The sequence below is a fragment of the Platalea leucorodia genome, assembly GCF_965183815.1.
Source record: "Platalea leucorodia genome assembly, chromosome: 9".
Classification (NCBI taxonomy): Eukaryota; Metazoa; Chordata; class Aves; order Pelecaniformes; family Threskiornithidae; genus Platalea; species Platalea leucorodia.
This window is the reverse complement of record NC_138831.1, coordinates 32,011,954-32,027,412: the sequence shown is the minus strand read 5'-3', so window position 1 is coordinate 32,027,412 and position 15,459 is coordinate 32,011,954. Positions and strand designations below refer to the sequence as shown.

The following is a 15,459-nucleotide window of genomic DNA, read 5'->3' as shown; positions in this document are numbered from 1 at the left end:
GTAATATTTAATTATTAATAACAAAGAACATTTTATTCTCAAATAAATCGTTACAGAGATACTGAGTTGCAATTATAAAACCATAACGATACTTTTCAGAACTATCAAATTAAAATAAAATCCTAGATTCCTGAGAGAAACTAAAGGCAAAGCACAGAAAAAAAACATTCTCTTTTCATTGCATGCCTTTCTTCATATCCCCCCCCCCCCCCCCCCCAGTAGACAATTTTTTCTTCTTTTTTTTGTATTATGAAATTGTAGTGTGAATTACCTTAATGGTACATGGCTCATAAACATATTAGGCAATGGGCCAGATGTAGGTTTGAGTCTGACTCAGGTAGGAAAGGAGAATAGCCCATAGTGGAAAAGGCAAGTATAGTTTTACTGTCACAGCATGCTCACTTCTGTGACTACCATGCTTCAAATACCAACATCAGTTCATAGAAGCACTCAAGGTGCTTTTATTACACTTACACTTGAGGAATTCTCCTCTTAGCCTAACAGATCATTTATGAACTATTAATGACTTATTATTACATACTAGCCAAGCAAAGGATCTAAACTTTTGCAGCTGCATATTTAGAAAAACATCTTTTGCTTTGCACAGAAACTTAAGCTTTACAAAAACATGTGATGTAGCCAAAATTAAAATTTATTATGAGCACTTTTACAAAATAAAAGAACTACAGCCTTTTATATCCAGACACGCATAGCTGTGTCCTTAATACACTTCTGTCACTGTAGGTACATACACTTCACAGTCTCTAACAGTAAAAAAGGCTATAAAATTTATTTTTCCTTTTTTTTAAATTTGGTAAACTGTTCTTTTAAAATATGTTGTGTTTAATATGTGTATCAGAAATTAGATATGTGTTCTTAGAATAATTTGCACTTGACTTTATAAGTAGCTTTCAAATACAGAACAGAACATAGCTTAAACGTATCTTTACCTACAAAAATTATACATTAGTTTTAAAAAGACTAACTCTACCTTATGTGCATCAACTAGAACAATTCCTCCTTTTTCAAGTGGTTCCTTTGTTCCTATTAGCAATTTTCCATCTGAATAGCCGACTGCAAATGGTCTGTCTTCACTGAACCAGGCAAGGCATGTGACACACACTATGTAAACAGAAAACACAAAAATTAAACTAAATTGAACTTCACTCCTGCCAAAGAGGTTTTTGCAGTGCGATTGTCTAAAATATGAAGTGCATAACAACTTCCCCCACCACAAAGGTTACTTAACGTATTTTTGGTCTGAAAATTTTCTTGAATTGCTATGGTAAAGTTAAAACTGAGTGCCACTGTAATGACATTTGTTTAGATTATTTTGTAACAGTTTTTTCATTCTTTTTATTAGAATAACTGAATTTATATTCCTGACATGGTGAAAAGAACTACATTAGGGAAAAGAAAAAAAGTAGACTGAATCCTATACATGTATCTGAGATAGTATCAGTACAGGCTGGGGGATGAAGGGATTGAGTGTAGCCCTGCCGAGAAGGACTTGGGGATACTGATGGACGAAAAGCTGGACATGAGCCAGCAATGGGCTCTCGCAGCCCAGAAAGCCAACCGTATCCCAGGCTGCACCAAAAGAAGCATGGCCAGCAGGTTGAGGGAGGTGATTCTGCCCCTCTACTCTGCTCTGGTGAGACCCCACCTGGAGTACTGCGTCCAGCTCTGGGGTGCTCAGTACAAGAAGGACATGGACCTGTTGGAGAGGGTCCAGAGGAGGGCCACAAAAACGATCAGAGGGATGGAGCACCTCTGCTATGAGGAAAGGCTGAAAGAGCTGGGGTTGTTCAGCCTGGAGAAGAGAAGGCTGCGGGGAGACCTTATTGCAGCCTTTCAATGCTTAAAGGGGGGCTTATAAGAAAGATGGGGACAGACTTTTTAGCAGGACCAATAGTGACAGGACAAGGGGTAATGGTTTTAAAGTAAAAGAGGGTAGATTCAGACTAGGCACAAGGAAGAAATTTTTTACAATGAGGGTAGTGAAACACTGGAGCAGGTTGCCCAGAGAGGTAGTAGGTGCCCCATCCTTGGAAACATTCGAGGCCAGGCTGGATGGGGCTCTGAGCAACCTGATCTAGTTGTAGATGTCCCTGCCAATTGCAGGGTGGGTGGACTAGATGACCTGTAAAGGTCCCTTCCATCCCAAAGCACTCTATGATTCTGTGATTCTATGATAGAGATGCTGCTAAGAAAAGCATTGAGAACAACTGCAGCCTTTCTTAGCATGTAGGTATTGCCTCATTTGATTCTGCCAAAAAATCTGCACATTTCCTGAAGAAGCAATATGCAAAACCACACAATGCTACCAAAGACGTGCTACTTCATGTCCCCTTGGACTGGAACTACAAAGGAAAAACGGCAATAATTCAGTAATTCAAATGACACTGACTACATGCTTTCTATAGACAGAGCAGACGCTGCAGGTAATCTATACTGATTTTATACAATGGCAAAGAATGTCAGGATTTGATTAGGTTGCTACAAACTGTTTCTCTCTGCTGTAGGGGAATCAGGGTGCAGATGGAGATCCCACAGACTTTTCTCCTCCCATGAACGTAAATGAATGATGCTTGCAGGTAAAGTACCAGAAATCATATCCCATGAACAAAAATAAAAAATTGATATTATATATTTGCTTAAGAAAAAAAAAAAAAAAAAGAGTGGGGTTTCATAATTTTAATTTCTACTTAAATACTGATACAGTCACCTACCATCCTTTCTGTAGCAGTGTTCCAGTTCTAGCCGGTGCATGGTTGAAATATCTACAACTTCAATAAGACCAAGAGATCCATCCATACGACCAATTAACAATAATTCTGGAGCATCTCCTGTCCATGCTGCAGCTGGCCCTTCTTCTGGCCAAGCTAGAGCAGACACCCAGTGAGGCTGAAGATCTAATAATCCTTTTCCTCCTAGGAGCCCAAAAAATCTTTTAAAACTACTTCATCTTCATAAAGAAAAGAAAACAACAAAAATACTTTCCATGGGAAAACATCAAGAGATCTTATTTAGAGCTAGGACATACTACAAATTCATGTAAGTTACAAGCCTATGAAGCAATGGTCCACTAATCTACGCGGACACAAAATCTAGCTAACAAATCTCAATTATCAGTCAAGTTACGTAGTTCTGTCAAGGAAGGAAGCTAAATTCTTCAGTACTCAGTAAATTTATACTTTTCCTGTGGACTGTCTATTAACACGGGCAGTATAACTGGTGATTTTCATATGCACAAAACAACAGAATGAAGTTTCAGAGATTACAAATGACAAAGTGATTAATAGTCTTCCTCTCACAGGAGTTCTAAAGGTATTATGCTGCATTAGTCAATTGCAGCACAAATGACAGTAAAAATGTAAGAGAATCCACTTAAAGATGCTCACAAACTGAACCAAGGAATTGGAAAGGGCCTTTCCTGGATCAGGTTCAGTCCTCTCTTATCACAATGCAATCTCATAAATTTAGCTAATTCATTCAATTCATTCTATAGTATTTCTTCCCCAGGTGTCATTCCTCCTTATAAAAGATGAGATCACAATCTTTTGAAAATTAGAAACTTTCTTGAAGTTATTAGTGGCCAATTTATTTACATTTCTTCTTGTGTCAACACAATATTTGCTTACAGAGCTGCTTTTTCTCCCTGGGCTTCTCCTAGAGTTTACCTTCCTAATGTATTTATTTATAAGCTTCCTTCTCAAAGACTCTTTTGTTCAAATAAATAAACCAAGCTCACTCATTCTACGCTCATTAGAAGACATTCCATCTAGCTGATCACTCTAGCAATCCTCTCCACCAGTTTCAGCCAATTTTCACATTCTCCCTGTTGCATGTAGAAAGGTAATTCTTGGAGACTATAGGAAAATAGTATTTACAGACAAAAATTGCTAAGAGTGATCAAGCCTCACACCTATACACTTCTGATTCAACAAGGACTCATATGCTGCTCAGTTTTCTACTGAATTAATTGTAAATCACACGTCCATTTGTGGTTAGTGCCTTCCTCTAATTAAATAGGTTTACAAGATACTATGGAAGATGGTAGGCATTTAAACTGGACAGCACAGACAGTTAAATACTTGGGTAAACAAATATTCAATAACTTAGCAGCTTCCTTAGAAATATGTTGTACCATAAAGTGTCACAGGCAGCTAAGAACATACCATTGACTTGCCATATGTTCACCATCTTTTCCGTAGCTCCAGCCAGATACTTGCCACTGATGCTCCAACAGACAAGAGACAAACTAAGGTCACTGGGTGATCCCAGACTTTCTTCAGAATCACCTTCTCTATAACAGAATAAAACAATGCAATTTAAAAAGGGCATTTCCCTTAAGCAGACAGGAAAACATAGAATTAATGAAATATCTGAGTAAAAATGTGGAGTCCTCCTGCCATCACTGCAGATTTACATAATAAGTTTTTCTGCTCATAGCTCTATATTATATTTAAAACCACTTCAAATTACAGAATGAGATACCAGTTATTGCCACAGGAAGAAATTTGAAGTTAGGTTTCAATTAGAAAAATAAGTTTAATTAACTTTACCTATTTATATCTCAAATTTAACAAACTTAGCATCTTTGGCGAGGGCAAAACTTTCTAGGCAGTCATGAAATAAAACAGAATAGCTTGGACAAAAGAAATGAAAGAGGTACATCTTGCTCTCAATTCTAGCTTAAACTCTTCCTCATGTTACAGTGTTGTTACACTGTTCTAAAATTCTATTTTAAAGTTTGCTTTGGCTAACTCTAACAGGACCACCGGTATGTTTTATTGCCCTTAAGGTCATACACAACAGACACAGTTTTTACTGATTTTAGTAACAGGAAAATGAAGGCTATAATATTGCCAGGATGCGTATTGTAGGCCAAATACTGCATCACCCCTGTATTTTTGAAGATACCGGAGGCATACCTTTGGTGTGTTCTTGATTAAGCCAAAGACACTTAATTTGTGAATACAGCAGGTAACGGGATGTTGTGACTATTATTAACAACATTAACTTACTACCACAACACATGTAACAATATTAACATAAAAAGTTAACATAACAGGTAGTAATACTGTATCAGGGAATAGTAATCTAGTAGCATTTAGCATTTAAATAACGTTCCTCCAAACTCAGAAAAACAAAAAGTTCTCACAGAAAGAGAAGATAATTCTATCAAAAAGAAGGGATAATGCCTTTTCATCTGCTCATCTCTTAAGGGCTAAAAAAAGTAATTCTACCTTTAAAGATGAACGGGCACTTACCCACTGCAATAAAGAGTAAAATTGAATTGTGTTGCATTTGTATTGAAAGTCATTATTGAGATTGCTAGCAATGAAGCCCATGAGAGTGCTGAATTCTGAATTTACTGTACAGGAAGCACACTTTACTGCCACATGAATAATCTGAGATCTCTGTTAAAGGAAGATGCTGCTCTCAGTACTATCTTCTGAAGTCAAGTTACGCCATTCCATTTATTCCTTTTAAGGCAGCATCTAACAGTAGCATGCAAACAAGAACTAAAACGACCACTAAGAAATCATCCTGAAAAAACGTTGTAGTTCACTATTGTTTCTTCATTCTCCTGAGATAAACTCGCATAAACTGTACTAAAGAATTAGATTTTAGTCTTTTCTTTTTCTTTCTTCTTTTTTAGATGCATCCAAATGATACACAAAAGTACTTCCCAGACACTCTCATGAAGAAGAATTACACTCAGTTCCTGAATCCCAGAAGTCACAGATTCTTTGTCACACTTGACTCAAACTACCACACTCGTAATTACCATGTTATATGTTGGAACCGTCCACTGGAACCCACTGAAGGGATATTCACACTTTTTTCATATGACAGTCCCTTACAGTTTTTATTTCAGCCGTTTCTCATTATATGAGTTAATTAAGAACATCTTTAAAGAGCTTTAACATGATCTCTTTATACTGGCTTTTATCAGTTTGATACTTAAGTTCTGGTTTCAGTTTTAAAGGTATTTAATTTACTTTGTATGCCATAAACACAGCAACAGTCCCAGAGAAAAAAATGAGAGAATGTCTGTGCAGGAGATATTGCAGGGTTGGCTCTTTTCATTATTTTGCACAATTACACCTTAAATTAAATCTCTGACTATTATAAAGAATCAACTTACAGCTTGTTGAGCACACACGTTTGTTGCAATGAATACTGCTTCTTTGTAACATTCCACACTCTTATGGTGCCATCATTTCCACTAGTCGCCAAAAGTCCCTTTTTATTGCACCAAACACATGTCATGACCTACAAATACCAAAGTAATCATGGCAAAACTGGAATTTAAATCTAAAGCTTAGCTATGTTTGTTCACTAATATTAAGCAAACATTAACCAATGGGACAGAGTATTAGCTACGTTATTGAAATACACTGTAACAATCAAACAAGATATATTTTTCTAGTTTTACAGTATTGTGTACTGTAATTAAGCATGCTTTATAAGGATGCTACACTTTGTTCAGACCCATGCTCAACAGGCCACTATGGCACAGAATACTGGACAAAGATGTTAACTAGTATGACAGAAAAATTAATGCAAATTAAGATCTAGTCTACAAAAAGATTTAGGGTGATTCTGCTGACTTCATGTACTGTGAGAACACTTTCACGTCCCCTTTACTTGAAGCTTCAAAGAAGCTAAGCATTTTTCTGCATCAGAGGTACCCTCAAGCAATAACTTACTTTATCACCAAAAAATTACTTCTTGTGGGAAATCATTTCAGTCAGTATATTTCTAATATAATAGTATTTTACTTTTTCTGTATTCTACAAAAGAGAGTATTAAAATTCATGCAATTCTGGGAGAAATCATACTTACCCTGTTCTGATGAGCCTCTAATTTTATGAAGGAACATTTTCGTAAGTCTCCCCCCATATCAGCGAGGGTCTGAGGAATAGTTTGATTATCTCGATCATGTGCTGCAAGAGTTCGCACCAGCTGCTGAGCAGCCCACTGCCTATGTTGTGAAGATAACCTTGAAGAGAGGCAGCAAGCTGCTAGTGCATTAGCCAGCTCCAGAGGGCCTACAGCAGAAGGATCATAGGAAGGATGGGCATACAAATGGGCAATTAAACCTGCTTAAACAAAACAATGAGATGATGCCTAGATGAGTACCAAACAGCATTACACAAATGAACACAGCATTAGCCATCATTTCTAGAAAAAGAGAAAGAGATTAACAAACATAAGAACATTGCAATCATGTTAACTATTAGAAAAAACACTCTTCTGATAACAAGACAAACATAACTCCCTTTAGAATTTCACAAAAAACCCTTAAGAATAGAATTATGAATAGTCTTATTCTTACCATATGGAAAATGGTTGCTCAAAGAGCAAGTGCTTTCTGAAGAGGAAAAGGCCTCCTCTGACAGAGATAAGCTGCTGTCACTGCTGTGTCCTTCCCTCCCTTTAACACAGCAACAGCCTGCTGTTGAGGCACAGCAGTTGCTTTTTGGCCCCCTGACCTCTCACAGCAGAGGCTGCAGAACTTTCTGCATCAGAGACAGAACAGTACTTTGGTGGCCCTAGTCAACTGTTATTCCCCTTAATTTCATTAGGTGGCACAACCGAGGCTGAATGTCTTAGCTATATGGCTTTGAATACACACACGTTCAGATTTTTTTTTTAAGTGGCAAAAGACGCAACTATGTAATAAGATCATATTTCTAGTAAAATTTGTGTACTAAACTATAAGATTACTTTGATTAAAATAAGTTTTGTACACTTTTGAGAGTACATTTATTTCTACATTATTCTAGGAAGTCTCTCCTTAAATACAGATGAGGAATTGAAGATTTAATAATTAACATTTGAAAACAAAGCTATATCATACCTTTCTTTTCAATTTCTGCTTTATCATAATTTGGCCTCAGTTTGGCCCCTTTGTCCGCCAACAATGCCACAAGTGCTTGAGTAACCACAAAATTCGGAGATGTGACAAGTTTGTTTTCTTCTGCAATTCCCCTTAAAAAACTTGGCAAAAATTTTCGCTGAATTGGATCATCAACTGTTGTCAAGTTTACACCAGTTGCTGCAGAAATCAAATTCTACAAATAAATAATTAAAGACAATAAATAACCAGAACAAACAGAAAAATCAATTTTGGAAAACTTTTTTAGTTGAACAAATCATGCAGAGTTTTAAAGATTTTAATTTTTTTTTTTTCCAGAAATTCTTAGCTCCCAACCACTTTTATTTTAACATGCAAGGATCATGTACAATATGGAATTTAAGTCTTCTGCTCTGGGGAATACCTGGTCTTAATGGAACCAACTATCCAGATCCAGGGACGTTTTTGGGTTTTTTTTTTTTTGTGTGTGTGTGTTTTTTTTTTGTTTTTTTTTTTTTAAAAGTATCAAGTAACCAATAATACCAGCAAGAACTAAGGAGCTTATAGAAGAACTTTTTAAAAAGTTATGCACCTGGTGGTAGGATAAAAAGCAACAACACATAATAAAATCCACCATCCCATCCAGCATTCATATTTCTCCACAATTATATTTCAAACTCAGAAGAACAAAACAATTACTCTGATTGCTTAGAAGTTTCCTGATACATATGAAATCCTGCTGCATCTCCACAGCTGTAGATCATCTCTTTCTAAATATAAACAATCTGTGCCCCACATAGACTCCATTAAAAAACCCAAAAGTTTAACAGAAAAACCCTATCAATTCAAAAAGTACATCCATTTTTCTCCACTTGAAAAGAGTAATTGGAAAAAAAAATGTAAAGTTACTTGATTTTTACAACAATAAAACATACCTTTGTGCAAAGCCACAAACAAGAACTCTAAGCAGATCCCCAAACTGAGGGCAGTCTCATCACAATTCAGAAGATAAAAGCACAAATTATCAGTATGTACAAAATGGATTGCTTCATGTCACGTGTAAGTAGTTTAATATAAATAATTACATTGAAATAACAGTCCTACCTGTGTACATAACTGTACCAGCAGTTTTGCAGCACTAGGAGTGTTTGATGCCAAACAGCCTACTGCTGTACTCAGATAAGCAAGACAAGATATAGGCTTGCTTGTTTTGCTGTGTATTCCTCTAGATCGCTCTGTTGAACTTGACACAGTGGAAGGACTTGTGGAGAGGCCTGCTCTCCCTGCTGCAGCGAGGCACATTAAACGAACCAAAGTTCTGATATCCGTTAATCCCAAGGATTCAAGACCAGCTGCCAGGCTACAACTGGAACCACTGTCAAAAATGAATATAAATGCTCTTGGTTTTGTTAGTACATTTTAAAAGAAAGTTATGTTTGGATAACACTATTCCCAAACCATTAGTGAACACTCCCTGTTTAATTAGGTGGACATTGTTACCATGCAGGGGGAAGGGGAAGAAAGAGAAATGAAACTCCCTCCGCTCCTTTTTTTTTAAGCTGAAGACAAAAACATATTCTAGACCTGCCCTAGCAAAAATCCATGAGTTTACCTGGAATCACTCATAAACAGTAATATGGATAGTTCATGTTTAGAGTTATGCTATGACAATATGCACATCTACGTGTCAGATCTCTGCGATGTTTTCATAGTTGTATGGGTATCTTGTACAAAGCCAGTTTTTAAATCCTCATATCCCATCAACTCCTTCACTTTATCTTCTTTCCTCTAATGTTTATCTCTACGTTCTAATACTTGCCTTGAACAAAAACTCACTGACAAACGCAGCTTTTTTATGTTCTGAATTGCTGCCACTACTGGAGTCCACTTTCCATGTAAGATGTAGAAGTTTCTTCCATAAAGTTTGAAGATACGGTTCAAAAGAACAAAGTCAACAGAACTTTTCCTCTTAAAAGTATGATGTAAGTACATAAAATTAGAATCACTTTCCCAAATAGCTTAAAACTGCATCCCTATCAAAATGGAAAGGTGGAAGTGTTGCCAAGGGTGCCACAAACCTGACAGACAGAAGTGAGAGTGCTCTCATAACCATAGTTCTTGCAAGGAGGACTTGGGCAGCAGCTGTCACTCTTCTTAGAGCCATAACACGGTCATGTGGATTTACTAGGGCAGCTGCTTGTTCTCCTAAGGTTATCCTGCCAGACGAACTTTTTTCTATAGAGCCATGACAGCCTTGGAAATAATGATGATTTGCATTAATGTTTAAAGAAAAACAAAACATTATCATATAGTAACAAGCGCAGAGGCAAATGTGGCTTATGTTTGCAAATTACTCATTAATTTTTCAACATTTCATACATACAGAACTGTAGTGATAATGACCGAGAGGAAAATACACTCCTGAAATACACTCCATAATTTAATTATTCTTTATTTTCAAAGACAGATGAGCACAACTTGACAATACTCAAGTTGATGTTAATTCCTCTGTTTCCCTCTTCTATTAGAGGGCCTACAAACTTACATATTGATCCTGCATTTGAATAGGCTGGTCAGTAAGTCCCAACTTAAATCCATGAATCCATCTTTAAGTTCTGCAAAACACGCTATTGGCAGCTACTGTGGGACTATAGTCACAGTTTTATTAGTAAATCAAAGCTTCAAGCTTTCTGTCAATATAAATGCCTCACACTCCTCTCTCTAACTCCCCTATAATAAAAGGACAATTTAGAACCCTGTCTTCACTTCCTCATGGTGGGAGGTAGGAAAGACTCAAAATATTTCTGCTTTGCTCCTATAAAATCACACCAAAGGGGAGGTATTTGTTCTCTGAATGAATCTCATTTCAAATTTACCTATTTGCATCAATGTTTCTTCCATACTGTTGGTGGCTGTCACCATTGCAACTGAAGCACCCAGAGGGTCACTGTCAGGGAACTGTACGGGTTCAGGTACAATACGTCGATCGTTTAACCCAAGAGGTCCAGCCAGTAATTCAAACTCCTCTTCTCCTGTCAGCTTTTCATCTTCGTCTACATCTAACATATCCCAGTCTTCTATAATTGGAGAAATATAATTAGACTTGGTTACAAAAACCAAAATATTAAATAATTTTAATTAATTAAAAAAAAATACAGGGTATAAAATGTGGGTTGTAATCTGCAACATAGCAGTCTTAAAAGCTCATCTTCTGATATTGACATAGACACAAGATAGTAAATCAGGAAAATAAAATCCCCTTGCCCCTATCCATTAAATTTGATCTTTATTTCTACTGCAGACAAGTTTCATGGAAGATTGTCTGAAGCATCAAACTAGCTGTTTTTTTAAAACACAGAAATGAGAGGTCATCGCATCTAACACAAGACACCTCCAAAACTTGGAACAGAGTGAAAAGTGTAGACGTACAGTTGTGCTTTAAATCATGATAACAGGTGCATATTCCAAAGGACTCAATAGTAAAGACAGATACTAGAAATTTCTGGTCTTCATATTTATCAAAAAAGTATGCATGAGTTCTTAGGTCATAATTATACACCCAGGCTTTCGCTTTTCCTTCCCAGGGAAGAAGAAAAAAAAAAAAAAAGGCACCATAATTGCAATTCAGTTATGCATTCCGTTCACTTCCCAACCATTTACGCAGAAGTCAACTTATATTTACTGATCCCTCCTGCTCTACTCTTACTCCCCATACAGCAGAATCTGAACACCTTTTATCTATTGGAAGATGGACTTACTCTTAAATTCTGGAGCACTTATTTACTCTTAAATAGACAAATGTGGTAAACCATACAATTATGATCATACAAGCTACAGAAAGGCCCGGAATCAAAGAATCATCTGGGAAAGGTTTTCTACAATCACTAGAAATAATCTGTTTAAAGTGAAAGACATCCTCAGGACACTCTCAGCTAGTACAAAGGTAGAAAAATTAAGAATAAGCCTAATGGCAGACTTTTGAGACTCTAACTTATGCTAATTAACTTCTCCTACAAAGGCAGCTGAAGAAATGTATTTGAACATTTCTCTCTGTGTGTACAGTTCTGGATATAACATGTACCCACAATACCTTAGCACCCAAAGTTAAGTATTTGCCATTTCAGCTACTTAAGATGAAAAACATGGGAAAAAATGTCACTGATTTTTTTCCCATTTGAAGTAAAAAAAAAAAAATTAAAATACTACATCTAGTCCGAAGAAGATTTTAAAGTATACTTTCGTGTACAGTTTCATGACAGGTTTATTTGCATGGAAGTACCTTTATGGAAAAATAAAACACTGTGCAACTGCGAAGTATTTAATATCTTCAGCAACTTAATAACATACCTTCATACACACTGTCTTGTTTACCTATTAAATCAGGAGCCTGGCCTTTGTACCTGTATGAAAAAATAACAAAGAAAATAACTGAGTGGATCTAATAATTTACATATATGCATAATAATTGTAAACTTGGTTTACTATTAAGTTATTTTACTGTCAGGTCAATGTATATGTGATTTCTGGAAATGGCTAGTAACAGAGAGACAAATAAAAGGGCTTCTAAAAGTGTCTGTGGAGGGGGGAAGCATTTTGCAGTACTAATGTAAGAAAGGCCCATAAAAAATACTGGAATTGTCAAACAAAATTGAAAAAAGAAGAAGTTTTCAAAAGTCAACAAGAGTAGGCAACATCCCAAGAAATAATTCCTTGTTTTTCATTTAAAAAAATAGAAATATCAATACAACCTTTTTTCTAAATATGCATTTGTTGAATAGAGAAAATTATTTTAAGCCTCAGTTAAATCAAGACAAATTCTGCTAGGAATTTTAATTTCTTCAGTCAAATTCTTAAAATGCTGATGCTAGTAAACATTTTTAAGTTGTTTCCTTTCTTTACACAGAGTATTCCACCATCTTGTACTTCTGTACCTTTCAGAAGTTGATGTTTTAGATTTACTCTTCAGGGCTAAGTATTTCTCTCTGCAGATGCCGCACAATAAATAGTATGGATTTCCGCTTCCACATTCACCACCAAACCATCCATCTACATAAGAACCATTGCTACGATAGCCCTGGCGATTTGCACTACGACCACAGCCTGGGTGGTTTCTTTTCATGTGTTGATTGAAGCTGACAACACTGGATTCACACAGTTCACAAACCACGACTTCTTCTCTGTCTTCAGATTCACAGACATGCTGCATAGTAAGATTTTCACATGTTATTTGTACAGAATAAACATCTTCATATTAGATATAAAATAGTCCAATATTCTTAGGTGGATGTTCCTGCCCATTTCTGTTACACACACAGAGTGATATTTTTATGGTTAACTTGCACAAAAGCAAAGCAGAAATAGACAATTTATGACATAATGAAGAGCACACTATCTCAGAACAGGAAAAACATTTGGAAGTAAAGTTTCGGAGGATGAGACTTTCCTATTTCCTTTCAGATCTGACTCAAAATTCTTGACAGTATAACTTTTTACATGTAATTCTGCTAGTTCACATTCAATGCTGTCTCTAAGTTATCTGGTTCTCCTCAGAACTTGACTAGACCAGATCCAAAAACAAAAAAAGAATCCTTTTTTTTTTCAGACAATCGGATATTACATTTATTGAGCAACAATTATCATTTGTGTCAATAAATTCTGAGGTTTTGTCTGAATATAAAGTTCATTTTTCTATAATTACATTTCTGTCCTAAGTCAGTAAATTCATTGTGATGTTCCAGTGAAACAAGCTCTCTGAAAAATTCAATACTTGCTTCCATATCAGTCAGGTAATCGTAATTAGAAGATGGAAGCTTAGTCTTGTGGGTTGCTTGTCTAATTTGACATGGACAATCCAAAGACTAACAAGCTGCTGTTGTTATATTTCTTTTCCACCTCTCAAACATATTTTTAGGGGGCTATACAACAGAGTGAGGACTGTCACCATATCCTTCCCAGAGAATGAAATACATGACATGACTAAATTAAGAAAAACTGATTTAAGTGCAAATTATGTTGCTACAGATCAGATTTTATTTTTATTACTAGTACTACTACTATTATTATTATAATAAATACAACAAACATTTACAACTGTGTTTGTAATCCCTAGTTCTGTTCTTGTCTTTCAGGAGGGGGCAGAAGAAAAACTATGTACATGTAGAAGTGCAGAGCAAGAAACACAAGAAAGCGCTATTCTTAATTTAAAAGTGAAGCTACAACATTTTAAGCATTGCTGGTATTTAGTAAGGTATTTTCAAACATGCTATAAGCATATGCATGTTACTTTAAATTTAAAAATATGAACATGCAAAAAGCAGTAAGTTAAAGCAGCCCCCGCTGCAGTCACACACACCCAGGTAGGCCAATCCAATACCTCTGGGATCCACATTCCCAGAATATCATTATCACTAGCCAGGTCTTGCCCAAACATAGCTTCCATTGCTTCATCATCAAGGTCAATTTCCAACTCCTCATCCAAGTTGAAGTCATAAAGTGCCCCTGGATCTTGCTGCAAAGATATCCCTTCTCTTCGACTCTGATTCCTGTGGGCCTGTACCGAGCGGTATAATCCCGCTGAAGTAAAAAAAAAAAAAAAAAAAAGTACTTTTATTTTTCATGTAATAAAGGTGACTGGACTTTCAACTTCCTTTTGCTTTGTTTTTAACTCTTCTGCTAAACATAATCTACTTATTACCACATTAAAAAAGTTAAACATACACTGAAACACATATGTGAAGCAGCGTTTTGTAACTTTCGTGCCAAGTACCAATCCCCCTCCTCTTCATTTACTGGATAAGCAAAGACCTCGGACATCTTTCAGTGATAAGCAAAGACCTCAGACGTCTTTCAGTATACTTACCAGCACGCGCTAGCAATGTTCGGGCAGCTAAATCAAATTTGTGTCTTCTCGTTACAGCTGACCGACTTCTAGAAGGAGGTCCACTTGCAGAAGCTGCATTATCCACATGATCCATATTATCAGGGCTACAAGAATTTGTAATTTACAGGTAAATGAAACCAACTTTTAAGCAGCCACATACAGCAAGTAAGGAAAAATACTCAGATTATATTTATTGGCATGTTTTTTTCTTTCTTTCCCAGAAGGAAAAAAAAGGAATTTGGAATTCAAGAATTTTCAGTTCCACTGCAGCACATATTTACTGTCTTTTTGACTGTGAGATTTACCTCAAATTAGATGCAGCCGTGTCAACACCTATTCAATGCTTCCATAGTGCCTAAGCATTGCATAAATTCTCGGAAAGCACTCATTTTATGCCGTCAATGTTAACTACAGCTCAAATTAGGTTTCTTCTCCTTTTTAAAAGAAATAAGATCAACATTTCTGTTGTTGCTGCCTCAGTGATTCCCTCTTTTGCCCAAAATCTTTTGCAAAGCATGAATTTAAGTTACTTAAGACTTGTTGCTTAGTTTATTTCTCCCAACTGAAATATGTGAGTTTTCCGTGAAATGACAGTTTACCTGGGACAAAGTAACTGAGGAAATTTAAAAACGCGTATCTCAGTAGGATCAAGGAATCTGAACAAAAGTGTTCTCAAAATACATCTTGTAATTGTCATCCTCCCTAT

At 36.2% G+C, this 15,459-nt stretch overlaps 1 protein-coding gene across 15 annotated transcripts in view; it reads right to left on the bottom strand.

Annotated features, from left to right (window-relative positions):
- HERC1 (HECT and RLD domain containing E3 ubiquitin protein ligase family member 1) overlaps positions 1–15,459 on the bottom strand; it is a 123,489-nt gene that overhangs the window by 32,838 nt on the left and 75,192 nt on the right. For 12 of the 15 annotated variants that reach the window (XR_014229193.1, XR_014229194.1, XR_014229195.1 and 9 more), the window contains 13 exons: positions 14,733–14,857; positions 14,226–14,446; positions 12,805–13,073; positions 12,221–12,273; positions 10,750–10,950; positions 9,952–10,126; positions 8,978–9,248; positions 7,877–8,090; positions 6,859–7,115; positions 6,158–6,285; positions 4,182–4,309; positions 2,733–2,933; positions 992–1,122 (listed from right to left, as the gene is read on the bottom strand). Coding sequence is in view for 12 of the 15 variants with exons in the window: in XM_082321741.1 (XP_082177867.1) it covers positions 992–1,122; positions 2,733–2,933; positions 4,182–4,309; positions 6,158–6,285; positions 6,859–7,115; positions 7,877–8,090; positions 8,978–9,248; positions 9,952–10,126; positions 10,750–10,950; positions 12,221–12,273; positions 12,805–13,073; positions 14,226–14,446; positions 14,733–14,857 (2,374 nt within the window). In the remaining 3 variants the exon portion in view is untranslated. The remainder of the gene's footprint in view (positions 1–991; positions 1,123–2,732; positions 2,934–4,181; positions 4,310–6,157; positions 6,286–6,858; positions 7,116–7,876; positions 8,091–8,977; positions 9,249–9,951; positions 10,127–10,749; positions 10,951–12,220; positions 12,274–12,804; positions 13,074–14,225; positions 14,447–14,732; positions 14,858–15,459) is intronic. The other 3 variants (XM_082321750.1, XM_082321751.1, XM_082321747.1) reach the window with 2 other exon arrangements.